Raw genomic sequence first — 16,971 nt, 5'->3', positions numbered from 1 at the left:
TTAGAAAGACAAAGAATATTTTGCCACAAGAGAAATGCACTGGAGAGGATAGGAAAACATGCAAAGGAGAAAACACTGGTGTGAACAGATGCTCCGTTAAGACTGACTGCAACAATGTATGGCAAACATCTGTCCCAGTTTTCGAAATGAGGAGGGCATCCTGCAAACTCTAAATTAGACAAATTTTAAATTGAATTTAAAGAAGTTATTAGGATGATGATTGTTCATTTGTTTCACTTATGTTTTGTTTGTCTGTTTTTTGGCTCGACATAGAAGACATCCCAGGGGAATAAAAAGAAAGAATTTGTGTGCTCTAGGTTTTACAGATTCGAAGCAGAAAAGTGCCTGAGGAAACGCACTGCAAAATCAGCTTTGAGGAAGGGGACATGAGAAACACAGGGAGCAAATCACAACACAACTGGAGCTCAGTAACATAAAGGAGAAAAGAATTTGGAGGGGATAAAATGATATTTCTGATAACTGCTGTGTGAGGGTAGGTGATAAATGGAGAGGTGATTTTAATAAAGGGCAGTAAATTACCATCTTATCTATGCCTAAGATCTGCTGAAAGGAGTATTTAGAACGGAATCATGCACTCGGGAAGGGAATGACTTGCTTCAAAGATCCAAGACTGTTGTTATATTATGGGAAGGCTTCTTTGTTTTATCACTACGATGTAATCCTGTACCAGTTATCAGCAAGCTTCAGGTAGAGGCAGTGAGAGCGCACAGGCTCGGATGGAAGGAAGGAGAGAACGGTCAGTGGAGGCAGCTTCTGTGACAACCAGCCGTGGGAGCCAGGGTCTGAGTGCACTGCATGTGGTCCCAGCAGCACCACTGAGGAGGGCTCAGTTGGAAGACAACTTAAAAAAAACCCAACACTACAGGATGGCTTCACTCGCTTGATGGGTTTCAACAGGTCAGAGCAATATATCTCTCGGATACCAGGAGAAGATACACTTTCTGCAGGCAGTTGAAATAAAAGTGAAAGTCAAGTCGCTCAGTCGTGTCTGACTCTTTGCCACCCCATGGACTGTAGCCCACCAGCCTCCTCCATCCACGGGATTTTCCAGGCAAGAGTACTGGAGTGGGGTGCCATTTAAGCACTTATTATGGACTGAATTATGTCCCTCCCCTAAAAATCCATACCCTGAAGCCTGTGCCCCCCATGTGACTGTATTTGGAAGCAGGGTCTTTCAGGAGGTACTTCAGGTTAAATGAGATCATAAGGGTGGGATCCTAATGGGATACGACTGGTGGTCTTTTAAGAAGAGGAGACACACACCAGAGCTTGCTCTCTCTCACCCTCTCTCGCTCTTTCTCTGACCGATCACAGAAGGAAGGCTGTGTGAGGACATAGCGAAAAGGTGGCCACCAGAAGCCAAGAAACGAGCTGTCACGAGGCATCAACCCAGCTGGTACCTTGATCTTTCATTTCCAGCAGCCAGAGCTTTGAAAATATAAATTTCTGTTGTTTGAGCCACCTAGTCTGCAGGGTTTTGTTATGACAACCCTAGCAGACTAATACAGCTCCCTAAGGGAGCACACCCCTGAACATGGGGAAGGAGCCGAGTTTTGCCAGCAGAGTCTGAGGCTGGAAAACATTACTAAAGCTGCGGAAAGATCTTTTGGACAAGACACCAACGATTACAGGACAAAGAACAAGAACCGGAATGGGTGACTGAAGAGCTGTGGCACGTCAACCTCCAGCACTTTACCCAGCAGACGGGGACCAACGTCACTGTTTTGCTCACGGAGCTCACTGAAGCGGAGGCCCCGCGTGCAGACATAGAAACAGAGGCACCGTTCCAGTCTGGGTCTCTGAAGTGGCCTGGTTCCTCTCAGCAGCTCCCCAGGAATCTGTGTGTATTCTGCAGAATCCTATCTTGTCTGGTTTTAACCCTGAAGGCATACATATATAACATTACCTACCTTCAGGGGAGAGACCCAGGAAAGGTACCGGGGACTCTGAAAATTCCTTCGTTGATCTTGTGCCAACGATGAAGAATGAGGATCTAATTCACAGGCCACCGTATCTTTTTTCTGTCCTAGGTTGTATGCTACTTGGAGCCATATCCTGTTCACTGATTCTAAAGGACAAAGAAACTGTGCTTTCCCACATCCACAGTGCTGACATTTTTGTCCAGCAGTAGTACCGCAATATCTTTGTTTTTATTTGTAGCATTTTGAGAGCATTAGGAAAGTATTATACTGTGTGCATGTGTAAATAAAACTGTGACTGAAGAGTGAAGAGAAAACAAAATTGCAGATCGCCTCGATCGGGTCGATCTGCCATCTGCAGAAAGGAGCTGGTATTCCTTTCTGATTTGCACTTGTTCAAGCCCCTTAGAACTTGTTCCTGGAAATACTGACTCAGAGAAGAAATTTAGACAGAATGGATAGGTCCTTGGGTATCAGGGAGCAAGGGTAGGGGGTTCTTAATGTAATTCAGAGGAGAAAACTTACATTTATATTTTCACTGGATAGTGTTTGATACTTTAGTCCAACTAGTAAGGAAGAGCTTGTTGATAAAATGCAAGTGACAGAATCCTTGGAAGACACAAGCATATTACCTTACGGTTTATCATACCAGGGAAGGAACCCTGAGAACAGACAAGTGTGAGTTCTAATACTCAAGAGAGGTGATTTCAAAGGCTCATGGAGAAGATGAGTGTATCCCATTTCAAAGAGCAATGGATCTGGCATCATTAAAGTTGGGTTCAAGCCCCAGCTCCATCCTTTCTTACTCAGTGACTTTGGAAATACCTCCTAAATTTCAATTTCTTAGTTTGTCTAATAGTGATAATATTTGCTTCCCAGGCCTGCGAGGTACACTCCACCATCGTGGAGTCCGCAGGGCCCAATGCAAAAGGAATATTTGCAATATTAATGATAATTTATGTCAACATGTGTGGAAAGCTATGAATTACAAATGAAAGTCCCAAATGTATACCACGAGGGGGAATAAACATGAGAGTAATCTTTAAAAAGTGATGATGTTTTACAAGAAAATGTATTTTTTTAATATGTGGAATTAAAAGAGGAAAACACAAGTTCAGAACCCATTCATGCTTGTCAAAATTACTAAAGGCAATGAAAAACGCTTTGCATATATTTATAGGCAAAAGAAAAGCAAAGAAACTACAGGTATGTCTTTATTAATAAAAGTTAATGATGAAAAGAGAAAATTGATTTCATTTTTCTTCTACCTTCCATAAAGGAGAAAAATCTTTGAATGAGAAAACACAAAATAAAGGAATTGAAGTGCAGGATAAATAAAGGAGTTGAACATTTCTTCCCAAAATGTGGCAAGAACTTTGCAATACGACTTCCCAAATTGAAGGTGATGACCTGGGAGTTGCTACAGAGATGAAGGGGCAACATGATGGCCTAGAAAGGGGAAGATGCTAATACAATTTTATATTTATGATGTATTTTTTGTTCACCTGTCTACTGAATGTTCTCAATCAAAATTGATCTGACAGTGGCCTATCAGATGACATTTGCTATAAATACAAAAGGAAGCAGAGACAAAGATGAATTTTCTTAAAAAAAAATCAGATTTGATACTCTATGATGAAGAATAGGTGAATGAACACTCAAGGTTCTACTGAATTTCTATTAGGAGGATGGAGAGAGGCGAGGTGATTTGATCATGTAAGACTCCACAGAGGAAGGAGGTGAGGCTAGGTCTCAGTGGAAGTTCTCCAGGAGGATTTAGAGGAAGTGATTGAAGGCAACCAGGCGAAGGGAACAGCAGCTGGAAAGACCAAGTGACAGAGGCTAGAGCAGTGGTCCCCAGCCTTTTTGGCACCAGGGACCGGTTTCACGGAAGGCAATTTTTCCACAGACTGGGGCTGGGGTATATGGTTTCGGGATGATTCAAGCACATTGACTGTGCGCTTAATTTCTATTACTACATCAGCTCCACCTCAGAGCATCAGGCATTAGATCCCAGAGGCTGGATCCCTCTAGGCTGGAGGACCCTTGGGCCGGGCGGGGGCGGGGGGGGGGGGCAAGACTGGGAGGGAGAGAAAGCAGTCAAGACCGACAAAAGGGATAAGCAGATTCAGAGGAGGAAGTTATTTGTTTGCTACCCTAGTAAGTTGGAATTTCAACTGAAAACACCTAACAATGAAATACAGCTATGAGACAAGACTTGGTTTCTTTTTTGATAAAAGCCTTAAAACACTGATTAAAAACATCAATGCATTTTTATGGAAGACATACCTAAAAATAGGATATATGTGTAAGTATTTAAAAATACTGCATGAGTCACAGGAAGTAGTGAGGGAGGAAGGGGCCGGCTGCCTTGCCAGTCTTGTCGGCCAGATCAGCCCTGGCAATCGTAACGATGGCAGATGCCACAGCCGGAGCCCCTCACACCCAGCAAAGTGAGCAAGGGAGGCTCGATTCTGCTAACTCAGAACAAGCGGGCCCTGCTGGCATCGTCTCTAGAGACGGTCTCAGTGATTAATGATACTGCATATACTCTTTTCATGCTGATCTATTTAATGTTGCAATTTATATATACATACACACACACCATGGGGTCGTTAAAAGTCGGGCATGACTGAGTGACTTCACTTTCACTTTTCATTTTCATTCACTGGAGAAGGAAATGGCAACCCACTCCAGGGTCCTTGCCTAGAGAATCCCAGGGACGGGGGAACCTGGTGGGCTGCCGTCTCTGGGGTTGCACAGAGTCGGACACGACTGAAGCAACTTAGCAGCAGCAGCAGCACACACACACATATGTATACATAAAGCAAGGGAGAGAGAGACAGAAAGAGAAGGAAAGGTTTCTAAGACATGAACATGATCGTTTACAAGGCCACACCAGCAGATATCTCAGTTTTATGCACCAAGCATAGCAAATTATTGCAATCGTAACTTTATTCTTAGTACCCGAAATTTTACATCATATTTTTGGTAGCTTCCTTTTTCCATTTCTCTAGTGGACATTTGACTATGAACCATTTTATTTTATCACATTCCACTTTGTGATTTGATCCTATAGGTTGCTATGAAGTTAAGAAAACAGAAGTTATCTAAAGTGTTTGCTCTTTGCTTTCTTCAATCTATCTTAGGGCTTTCTCCAAACTTTCTCTCTTTTTGTGTGTTTTAAGAAGGACTACACGGCAGCGCTCTTGGTAAAGAACAGGCCTGCCAGTGAAGGAAACAAAAGATGTGGGTTTGACCTCTGGGTCAGGAAAAGCCCCTGGAGGAGGACATGGAAACCCACTCTAGTATTCTAGCTTAGAAAATCCCATGGATAGAGGAATGTGGAGGGCTACCGTCCAAAGGGTTGCGAAGAGTTGAACACGACTGAAGCGACTTAGCACACATACATCTTATGATACTTAAGAAGCTGTATTATGACATTTTAGAGGCGCACGATGTTTTCTTAAGAGGATTATAATACAGGCTCCATGTTTAAAGTACAACAGTTCAAACATCATACACAGAATGAAACAAAAGAGCCTAATTGAGCAGCTTTATAACCTTGACGAAAATTCCCTCAACACCACTTTAGATAGAATTGCTTTTATTTTAGCAATGCTCTTTTAATTAAGTCCTAAACATCTAAAACATGGCAAATGTAAATATGTATTATAAATCCTTAATTACGAGGATCACTAAGCATTCATGCAGCTTTCTGCCTTGGAGATAGATTCTTTTTGTTTAAAGCCAGCCAAAATTGAGAGATAAAAGTGAATGATGTGAAAAACGCAAAGTTTGTTTAGAATGCCCTGTCCCTTTACCACGTTGTCTTTCAGAGTTATATTCTGTTTCCATTTACCTAGTGATTTTTAAGTCAAAATCTCTCCTGCCATTTTCTCCCTTCGTTGCCATATTCATAAAGACTAGCACCCTGAGACTGACTGGAAGTTAAGTATTGGCGATCGTAAGGTCTTCATGGCATTTCCTAGAAAATAAAGCACTTTGGGGTCACAGAAGATCCCTCTGCTTGGGATAAGTTTAAATCAGATGCAAAAAGACCTCCTGCTATTTTTTTAATCCCACATACTGTTTTTAAACTATACGGGAGACTATTCTGTGTGGCAGCAATAAAATAAAAATCTTATTATATATCCCAACAATACTTAATTGAAAACGTGCCACCTAGGGGAGTATTTTCCATTTCTCTGTCAACATGGCCTATTTCCCAATCCCCACCCACAATGTCCTCCAACATCAGTGCGCACTCACGTGCACACACACACACACACACACACAGTTTCATCTCAGCAATTCATTTCTCTCACAGACCATTTTGCACTTAGTCCCTTCCTTCTGTGTATCTACTGACGAACAAATCTTAAAAGACAAACACATGTCACTACCTTTCAAAACCAAACACTAGTCTTCAAGATCGAAATACATAATCAGGGCTTCTCCAGTGGCTCGGTGGTAAAGAATCCACTCGCCAATGCAGGGGACACAGATATGATCCCTGGTCCGGGAAGAACCCACACGCCAGGGAGCAACTAAGCCTGCGCACCACAGCTACTGAGGCTGTGCTCTAGAGCCCACCCTCCGCAACGAGAGACGCCACCGCGGTGAGGAGCCTGCACACCACAGCTAGGCAGTGGCTGCAACTAGAGAAGAATCCCAGGTAGCAACCAAGACCCACCACAGCCAGGAGAATAAACAAATAGATAAAATTATTTTAAAAATTAAAAATACATATTCGATCTTTTAGAACAAAGCTATTAGACAGTCCAGAAATAAGTTGAACTTTCCCAAATTTTCTCAAAAGTCTCTCCTTGGGTTCTGAAACACAAAGGTAACTGGTTCACATTAACAGGAAGATGTGGGGCTCTTCGCTGTGGGCTGCTCATTGTCACCCAACCTACTAATCCCAAGGCCTGCAACCAATTCCTAGGAGAGTTTATCCATGCCCTTCAATGGACATTCAAAAAATATCTCTCTATACATTATAACTTCAGAGTTAAGTCTGAAGTAAATGAAATTACAGGTTGTAGTTTGTCTTAAAACTATACAGTAAATGTAATTTAGGAAAGCAGTTGAATTTATATATTCACATGCTGTTTCTAAACTAATACCAACCTGTGGCCTCATTTGTAAGTACCATAATTGCCAGTGAGGGAGAAAAAATATTGGTTACAGAAACAAATACGTCTTTTACAATTTAGAAGCATATAACATCTTAATCTAGAGCACTGCCAAGTAATAAGAGGTACTTAATAAAAAAAAGTAATTAGAGCTGTAGGCCAACTGATACATATTACACCCTTTTTTCCTTTGTGATTTAAAAATCTTAGAGGTAAATTTCTTCACTGCTCTATTAAATACTTATGGCATAAAAAATTTTATAGTTACTAATTTTAAACTACTTAAAATGTCAAATGTTTTCAGGCTTCACTCGCTTTTCCAATTATTACATTGGAATGACTCATTAACTGTAACATAAACAGGCTCATTTTTACCTCCTGTTATGCTATTTCTCCGATTTTATGACCAGAATACGCTTTTCCGTGAACCATGACAAAAATGCACTGGGAGAAAAAAAATGAAGCACATACTCTTCCTCTTCCAAATGCCAACATAACTCAGAAGAACTGAAGTAATGACAATTTGTAATGCATTTTGCAAGTGAATTATTTACCATTAAGTAATAATTGTAGCTCCTGGTACCATGTATGTGAATGCCCAAAAAGACATTCTAGCAAAAACTTTATCCTTTCAAAGTCAACTGGCAAGCAAAAATATCTCTACTTGTGCAATAGTATATCTGATCATGGTTTTTACCAACACAGAGTGATCAGCATCGTGGAAGGTATAAATTCTCAGATAGTAAACAGAGAATGATAGTTCTAGAAGTCAAATAAATAAACACATGGATACGTAATACATGCCTAATTGAAGCACACAACCAGACAACAGCAGCCTTAGAACTCATTGAAGAAATCTAAATTTGAAATCTCAGACACCGGTTTCCCTCCAAAAGATAATCCAATATCAATGACATCTTGGTTATTTAGAAATACACTTATTGTATCTTAGCCTTACAGGTAAACTACCTATTATTTCCCAAGAAATTTTGAACTTTCAAAAAAAAAAACTCAAAGACTTCAAATTATAATATTAATATTGTGGATGATTTATTCATTTAAGTATATTCAGTTAATTGAGGCTTTTTGATGAGTTTAAGGACTTTTCATCCTTCTAAAGCTCCATTTTGTTTGCATTTTATTTGGGGGCATTTATTTCTCTTTCTGAGATTCTTCTTTTTAAAGGGGCCAAAATCAAACTGACCTTAGCATTTGATGCTACTATTCAAGACATGCTTTTAAAGATCTGTTTGTTAAAGAGTATTTCTGAAAGTTCCCAACTGAAATACCCATTAAAACAATGATCCAAATATTCTATGAGGATTCACCCTTCCATCACCAAGAACACAGCTCAGTTCACCTCATGATTATGGTTAATCCATGAAACCTCCCCTATTTTAAGCACATATTCTATGACAGTTTCACCCTTCCTTATCATACTAGTCAACTTGAAAAACTGCAATAATTCTAGAAAAATATGAAATGTTACTGAGGCCAAGATTTCTAAATTAATAAAAATGAAAAAATAAATAAGCTAAAAGCAAGAATGGAAACACCAGGCTGCTGAACAAATCCAAATCTGCATTCTTTAATATTAACATTTCACCAGAAACATTCACTACCAATCTGAATACACATATCTCAGATTTAAGTAACAATGTTGGATAAATTCTTATTATTTTCCATACTGTTTTCAGGAGCGAGGTCATTATGGAAACTTAAAAGTCACAGTGGAGGGAAGGAAAAGATTTTTTTAGAGGACAGAGAAGGACTTCTTAAGTAACCTGACTAATCAGTCATATGATTCATAAGTTGACAACATTAAGGCCCTAATATGATTTATCTAAGGTAAAAGGGATTCAGATTCTGAATGTAGTATCAAATTGTGAAGAAGAGATGTTTGCAAAGCAAGACTGATATTCTATTGTAAAAAAGTTCAGAATCCTGTAAACGACTGTCATTATCCTTTTTTATCTATTTACCATGAAGAGTCATGAATCCACTCATCACTCTTGTCAATGTCCAGAGTAAGTCCCATTAAGGAAGTTTTATGAGACTGTCCTAGGCTGACATGATCTGGAAATTGGTCTTTTGATAAGACAGAAATCTTCAGTAGCCCTGGACCATTATAAACAGTTTTATGAAAAATAAATTAACATATAGCCATTTATTTTGGGGAAAATGCTACAATGAAATTTCAAGGAAAATAATTTTTAAAATATAATACTCTATTATTTTTTAACTCAAACTTCTAAAAAACACCATAGTAAACAGTATAAAGTAAATAAAATGAGGCCACTCATCAGTATTTGGAAAGGAAAATTAAATACAATTCCAAATAGATAAGGCATTCTTATAAAAATTAATTATCTTGGTATGAGTAGGTGAAAGGCACCTGCTTAATTATTATAAATTCTCAGTGGGCAGTGCTTAAATGAAACTCTACTTTTCAATTTATTATAGAAAGTTTGCCAATTTCAGAATTTTTAGGAAGCTACTGTAAAAGTCATAAGGACAAGAACACTTCCCCTAAGATGATTTACTTCATACAATCAGTGATTTCAAATGCAAGTTCCTGATAACTATTGAGTGGAATATTTTAAACTCATGAAAGTATCAAATAACAATAGAATTTTCATTCAAAATATCTAAGATGTAATTACTTATACACTTTATTGAGCTTCTTATACTAATGGGATTACTTGAGATTGAAAGTGACTCTTTAGCAGCCAAAACTGCTGAAACTTTGCAAATAGTTATAAATAATTCATACCTGTGGAAATAACAAGATTTCTGAAGGATAAAGTATTTTAAAAGACATATGTCAAGAAGATGCTAATGAAGGCCTTTTCTGTTATGTGTGTGCTGAGTTGCTCAGTTGTGCCAACTCTGTACCTCATGGATTATAGCCCGCCAGGTTCCTCTGTCCATGGGGTTCTCCAGGCAAGAATACTGGAGTGCCATGCCCTCCTCCAGGAGATCTTCCCAACCCAGTGATCAAACCCAGGTCTCCCGCACTGCAGGCGCATTCTTTACTGTCTGAGCCACCAAGGAAGCCCTTTTCTGTTATAGATTCTGGCAATTGTATCATTACAGTCCACACTTTAATTCTTCAGGAATGTATTTGTATGCTAAATAATTAAGACTAAATTTTAATTTTATCATAGCAGTATGTAATTTATCCACTATCCAGGTCATATCATTATACTGTATTTTGTATTCTTTAAATCAAAGGTCAATGAACTTTTTCTATAAAGAGCTAGAGAATAGATAATATTATGCAGGTTCTTATATGACAAGAGGGAATTCAATTTTAAAATGATTTTATTGATAAAATTTAAAATATAAGAATAATTAAGTATAAAGTTTTGCCATACAGGTCTACTAATGAGAAGAATGAACAACTAAAATTTGAATTTAATATGATTCTCTCATGCCACAAATAATCCTTCAGTTATTTTTTTTCAAATATTTAAAAATGTAAAAACCCACTCTTAATTCACAGAATATGACACAAAATAGGCAGTGGGCAAGACTTGGCCCATGGGCTGTATTTTACCAACCTCTGAACTAAATATTACATTATCTTACAAGGGATATTTTACAATCCTATTGTTTTCAAGGTAAATTAATTCAATCTTGATACAGACATTGGCTTCCATAAAGAATTGTTTATATATGATATAGATTCTGAAATTGATTTTAGAAGACATGAAAATGCTTTGTAAATACTTAGGGTAAGCACTAGGTATCATATGGAAGTCATGTGTTCGATCGCCTATTGGCTACGAGCTGTATTATCTCCACAGCTGGAGGCTGCTCTACTCAGAAATGATTTGAGATGCATACAGTCAGGGAGGGGGAATGCACCAAATTGATGAAAACAAATATAGTACTGCTGTTAGAAAAGTGAGTCAAAGTTCAGGCTCACCTTTATATCCTGAGGCCAGCTATTTATGTATTACATCATATAATTCTATTTTATCAGTACTTTACTCTTTCTGTATTCTGGTTATTTTTTGCTATGGAAAAGAATTTGGGTGGAGGAAAAGAAAGAAGTTTCTAGAAAAAAGTACCAGACTGAATTTCAGCAATTTGAGACTCTGACCAGTAGCAATTAGGTGATATCCCAGAGCCCCCAAGAGTGATCATCTACTTAAGTCATGATCTTCATCTCCTGTTAATTCTAACATATTAGTGCTTCTTTCAGGTAGATATCAGATACAGCCTTTATTCCAAACAACAAAAGAAAGAACACAGCAAGAGCTTAACCTCTAATTATGTCATTCAGAAGCTGCTTGGTAAGCATTAAAACTCTCAGTGTGTCTGAAGCCAGAGCTTCCATCACATAATGTGCAGGGGTAAAAAGCAAAACTCCTAACTTGCCTCAAGACTAACACCTGTTCTTCCATCACATCAAACCCCCCCTTAACAAGGTCTTAGTGCTCAGAACAAAACTGGGTTCATGAGAGCAGTTTAAAAATAGATGACTCCCTTCTCAGTGCACATGTCTTACTTAGTAGCAAGTGAGGAAACCAGTAACAGCCTGTGCAACTTATCAAAGCGCAAGCCCTTCTGGAAGAGTCTGTCTCTAAACTTTCATGGAAGGAGCCCTTCAATACAATCACAAACACCTTGACCAGAACAAGGAGGACAGACCTGGGGCTGGTTCAACACTTCTGAAACATCAAGTACGGTGCCAGCAGGCAAAGAAGGTGGTCGGTTCAACATATTTCATCTTTAGTTAGAAGAGGAGTAGTAAGCCACCAAAGATGTGGAAGCACGTGGGCCCAGTGGTTTCTGCTTCTTTATATAAACATATGTTCACACACACAAATACATACACACGGACGTGAATATCTGTGTGAGCATTTTCACAGAATCCTTCTACTGTAAAGTCACCCTGTTGATTAATCGCATCAACTAACATTGAAATTAAAGTTGCCTCATCCCTGAGCTGTCCCTGGTGCAGGGATGTTATCCTGTGCAAATGTCCACACTGGCAGCCTTAGGCAGTCTTGGGCCGATGCAACGGACAGCCGACTTGCCTACTGACGAATCAGCTGTTCCATGTCTTTGTATTCACCTGAGAGACTGACCTTTAATTTTCTTTATTTCCATTCAGTTCTCCCCGACTTTAATATGGGTGTTCAAGATTGATTCATGTTTTAATATAAAAGTCTTGTCCAAAAGAATTATTGGAGTTATAATACTTTAAAAATACTCATGCTGGCATGCTGGTTGATGGTCACTTGTCCGTACACTGAATTTCAACCTTTCTGGCAAACATATAGACTTGTTCCTCCAAAAAAGATACAACCTATGAAGCACCATGACTTGGTAACATGTAGACCTTGCTTCCTTCACACACCAAAATATCAAATGTTAAAGAGTGAAATGAAATTGGGAAATGAATTTTTCTTTTACATCTTTTGCAACAAATTATATTATCAATGTGATAGTTACAAGAAATTGCTAAGTGCACCTTTAATTATCTGAAGTCATTTTACCTGTATTTATGACACTTCAAGAACAGTCAACTCTGAAAATATATTGGTAACCAAGAATTCCAACTTTAATATTTAAATGTCCCTAAGAATTTAAGAACCTATAGGTTCTTTAAGTTTATCCAATGTGTAAAAGAGCATTAAACGACTTCCTGAAAAATAAGCCCAACCAGAGGTAAGCACCCACAAACACTGTACTCTTCTCAGATCTTCTAGGCAGCTCATCTTTCCTCTGAAGAATATACATTACAAAGAAAGCTACTGGAAGTCATTCTGCCTTTTATTGGACTTCAAGAAAGCAAACAAATGTAAACAAGTAGCCCGATCAGTTCCATTAATTGATGATAAACTCAAACAGGCAATGTATTGGAAAGACAAGACTGCCTCTAGGCCAGACTTTCAGCTCTGCTTTTCTTAAGGGAGGGACGCTTCAAATGATGTGCTTTCCATTGTAAGAGTGACCTCTAGTGCTTCCTTTTTTACTGAACTTCAGTAGTTGGACGATGTATTATGCCTTTTCTACAAAACTTTCTCTGTGTGTGTGCAAGTGGGTCTGTGTTATTATTGTTTATTGCAAATGCTACTTTTACAGCATCCCAAGATTTTGACTAGGTGAAAACATGCACAATTTTTTGACTCACGGCATTCTTACACTCACAAATGAAAACAGAGACTGAGACACAGCACAGCACCCGAGCGAAGCCCTCTCCCTTCAGAGTGATAGATGCACCGCACCATTAAATGAGTTAATAGTGACTGGAACCATGAAAGCACAGTGGCCATTCCGTGGTAACGAGCATCTGACTTTTGCCAGTAAGGTCATTTCCAATGTTCTTCCCACATCAGAGTGCTTCAGTGCACTCAAGGGATGTGCCCAAGCGAATGTCTGGTTACTGGCTTATTTGTGTCCCCAAACCTAAAGCTGGTTGAACAATAGTGACACAAACTCTTGAAAAGGCCTTACCAGCAGATAAGCTTTTCCTCTGAAGTACAAGAAAGAAAAAGTCATATTTGCTGAGCTTGTTGATCATTCATCAAGAAGGGGGAAATTCTCCCATTTAGAGATTTTAGGCCAAATATAACTTTTAAACTTTTCTTCTCTCTAATAAAAACTGGATGGAGAGATCTCTGCCAAATTATTTCAGATGATACTTACATTAGAAATGAGGTCTTAAATAAATCCTCCCTCATACCATTAACTCAGAATCAGAATATTCAATCACAAATTTATGAAGCTACAAATTCAAGGATAGTACTTCTGAAAAATCACCTGAGTGTATTTTCTTTAAGTGACATTCAGGGCTCAGGTGCTCTCTCAGCAATGCTGGAGTCTCATTCTGGTGGCACTGAGGACGCAACTCCGAGTATCAAGGTTCACCTCCCCGATTCTGCCCCTGCATTCTGCAGCACCTTTCAGTTATTATCCTGGCATCATTTTAAAGGCGCAGCCAGCTACTGGTCTGCCAAAGCGCAAACTTCAGAAATCTAAGCTAATGCAGCATCATGCAAAGTCTGCTAGTTGTTTTCCTGCTACACATAATTCCAATTAAATTCAGTAAACCTAAAAAAGGGCAGAAATGAAGAAAGGAACATTCACTGGCTATTCCTTGGTTCAGATGCTAATTTAATGCTTTACTAGAACTTGAGCTTTCTCAATGAATACACAAATACCAGAGGATAAGATTCTGTTCACAGACAAAAAAAAAAAAAAAAAAACCAACAACGAGATGATACTTGGCATATTCTGACCAGACCCAGAGGAATGACATGTGCAAACCCAGTCATATTCCCAAGATTTTTTAAATGATGCTTCCTTTATAGCAATATGTTTTGCAGCAGTCCGAGTTGCAAACAATAATCATAAAAAAAAAATAACAGAATTAAAGTTTTGCAGAGAGGCCCCCTGCAAGTTTTAAATCATGTATGTATACTTACAGGAATTCCCAGCTAAAACCCTGTTCCAATTTGGAGCAGACAGCAGAAGTAGCGTCTTGAGGACCGCTCCGGTGACAGACCCCATGTTCACGTTTACTGGGCTCCCCCAAAAGATCCTGAGTGGCTCTCCGACCGCTCCAGTGCTGTTCTCAGTCCCCCGCCCAGCTCTGTCTGGGTCTTCAGCACCTCTGGGTCGCTCAGTCTCCCTCCTTCTCTCTCCCTCTGAACAGCACCCCTCTCTCTCACTCACAGACACACACACACACACACACACACACAGACACACACACACACACACGCACGCACGCACACCACAGCCCTGACTGCTCACTGAAAAGCGCCCAGCATCTTTTCTAACAAGCATCCACACTGCCGAGGCCACGCCCACCCCTCGCAGCCGTGGTCCCAGAAATTGGCAGCCTCGTCCCTCCTCCGAATTCGCAGCGGCCCCCGGAGCTCCACTGTGCGCTGCGCCGCTGATGAAAGCTGGACCTGGAGGCGCGGCCTGCTGCTCCCGGGCCTCCTCGGGGCTCCCTCCCCGTCTCTTCTATACTTCAATAATCCTTAACCCTTTTCTCCCCTCCGGAGATGTCAGTGGGGGGCGGGGCGAGGCGGTGGAGCCTCCTGATTTTCCGAAGGTCTCGCCTTCAGCAAAGCCAGTCAACGTACTGAGCTAATTCCTGATTATCCGGGAGTGCATCCAGGTAAAATTGCGCTTTGTTTCAAAACAAAAGCATAAAATGAGACAGAAGTAACTAAGCAGCATTGCTAAATTGTAGCTAAAACTGTCCTTGGGGAAAATACTTGCTGTTGTTTTTCCTCTGTTTATATAAAATTCTCTTCAGCTATGGTGCCAGCATTTTTATTATGGAATTGCCTCACAAGGAAACAGACATTCCTGTTTGGCACATATTTAAAATCATCTAGTAATAGTCTACAAGAAATTAACATTTCTTATTTTAGTGCATCAGGAGTACAAATCCACAAACTGAATGCTTTGGCTAGATCTATTTTGATGAATGCATCAGGCTGTGAATACACACTGGCATGCTACAATCAAATTCTTTAATAACAATTCTCAAAAGGCCCCAAAATAAAAATGACGAGATACTGAAGAAAAGGAACCCCCCACAAACACACACACACACACACCACACTTATACCAAACCTCCTAAACAATATAAAGATGTTTTCAAATTGTCTAGAAGGCAGAGGAGTAAAGTTGAGTTCAGAAGATCACCAACTACAGAAAAATTATTCTTCTAATGGCTGATCCCCGGATACTACCGGTTCTTGAACAGAATATTAAAATATTTAAATAATGAAGTTAATACCACATAGTAAGTGTATTGCATGGGTCATAGAAAGATAAATAATCTCTTTAAAATAAATGTCAAGATATTTAACTTAGAATGTGCTACAGAATGGGAATCCTGGGGTTCTCAAGCACTTTTTGGTGATAACAAATAAGAAGAAACAGAAGCATTCAGCAACAGCAACCTTGCTATGAAATGAATGAAATAAAGGGGAAATGGGAGAAGTCGTCTCCAGTATAACCATAAGAGATAGCTCTTACCTGCAAACAAAGCAGAACAGGTATTTTTAATGTTTCTATTTTGCACATGAGAAAACAAGAACAAGAATTGAAATGATTTGAGGAGATCTTAGAGTTAGCAAGAGAAGCACCGAGGACTGGATTTTGTTTTTCTGACCCCCGTTTTACTGCTCTCATTTGAGGACTTGCTGCCCCTCACAGAAGAGTATAACTCCCTCCTAAACTCTGCCAGTACCAGGGAAAACCTGAGGTCTGTTAAAAAAAAAAAAAAGACAGCAGTGGAAAAGAAAGGTCGTTGCTTAAGTGTTTACTCTGTATTTCTAGACCAATATCCCTGGTTTTGTTATTTTCAAACATAGCATGTTAAGCCAAAGCAGATAGAAATGGATGATTTCTGTTAAGTAATTATCAAAGGGATTAAATATTGTTGAACATTATATGCCACTTATTATCTAATTAAATTATTATAGAAATCTTTGAGGGAAATATCATTGTACCCACTTAACAGACAGACTGAGCCTCAATGAAGTTCAGCAGTCTGTCCAAAGTGTCACAGAGAGTAGGCTTGGCATTCTGGTCCACAAAGCTCTAAAACTATTTCCTTCAGTGACTCCACACAAGGGAATGGGTCTCAGACTCTCCAGAAGAGAAAAGTTGTCTTTCTACTAAAACTTTATATTTAATTGTTCCCATAAAATAAATTAGAGGATACATTTTAAAAGGATCACTACACATATCAAACATTAAAAATAACTGGACATTTCCTGGCAATAATAACTTCTTTAGGACAAAGTGTAAATTTTCATAGCAGCCATTAAAGATGGATTTTTCCATATCAACGGGCTATGGTAATAGAATGACTTGGAGGCTGGCACTGAATAAAACACTCAGACATT

At 39.2% G+C, this 16,971-nt stretch overlaps 1 protein-coding gene across 1 annotated transcript in view; it reads right to left on the bottom strand.

Annotated features, from left to right (window-relative positions):
- The window catches only part of CNTNAP4 (contactin associated protein family member 4), a 289,562-nt gene extending 274,792 nt beyond the window's left edge, over nucleotides 1-14,770 (bottom strand). Inside the window, exon 1 of the mRNA XM_069549623.1 lies at nucleotides 14,521-14,770. Within this exon, the coding sequence (XP_069405724.1) occupies nucleotides 14,521-14,605 (85 nt within the window). The 5' untranslated portion in view covers nucleotides 14,606-14,770. The remainder of the gene's footprint in view (nucleotides 1-14,520) is intronic.
- Nucleotides 14,771-16,971: the final 2,201 nt, after the last annotated feature.

The sequence above is a fragment of the Ovis canadensis genome, chromosome 14 (assembly GCF_042477335.2).
Source record: "Ovis canadensis isolate MfBH-ARS-UI-01 breed Bighorn chromosome 14, ARS-UI_OviCan_v2, whole genome shotgun sequence".
NCBI classification, from domain to species: domain Eukaryota; kingdom Metazoa; phylum Chordata; class Mammalia; order Artiodactyla; family Bovidae; genus Ovis; species Ovis canadensis.
The sequence above is the reverse complement of the archived record's forward strand: the minus strand, read 5'-3'. Positions and strand labels throughout refer to the sequence as shown.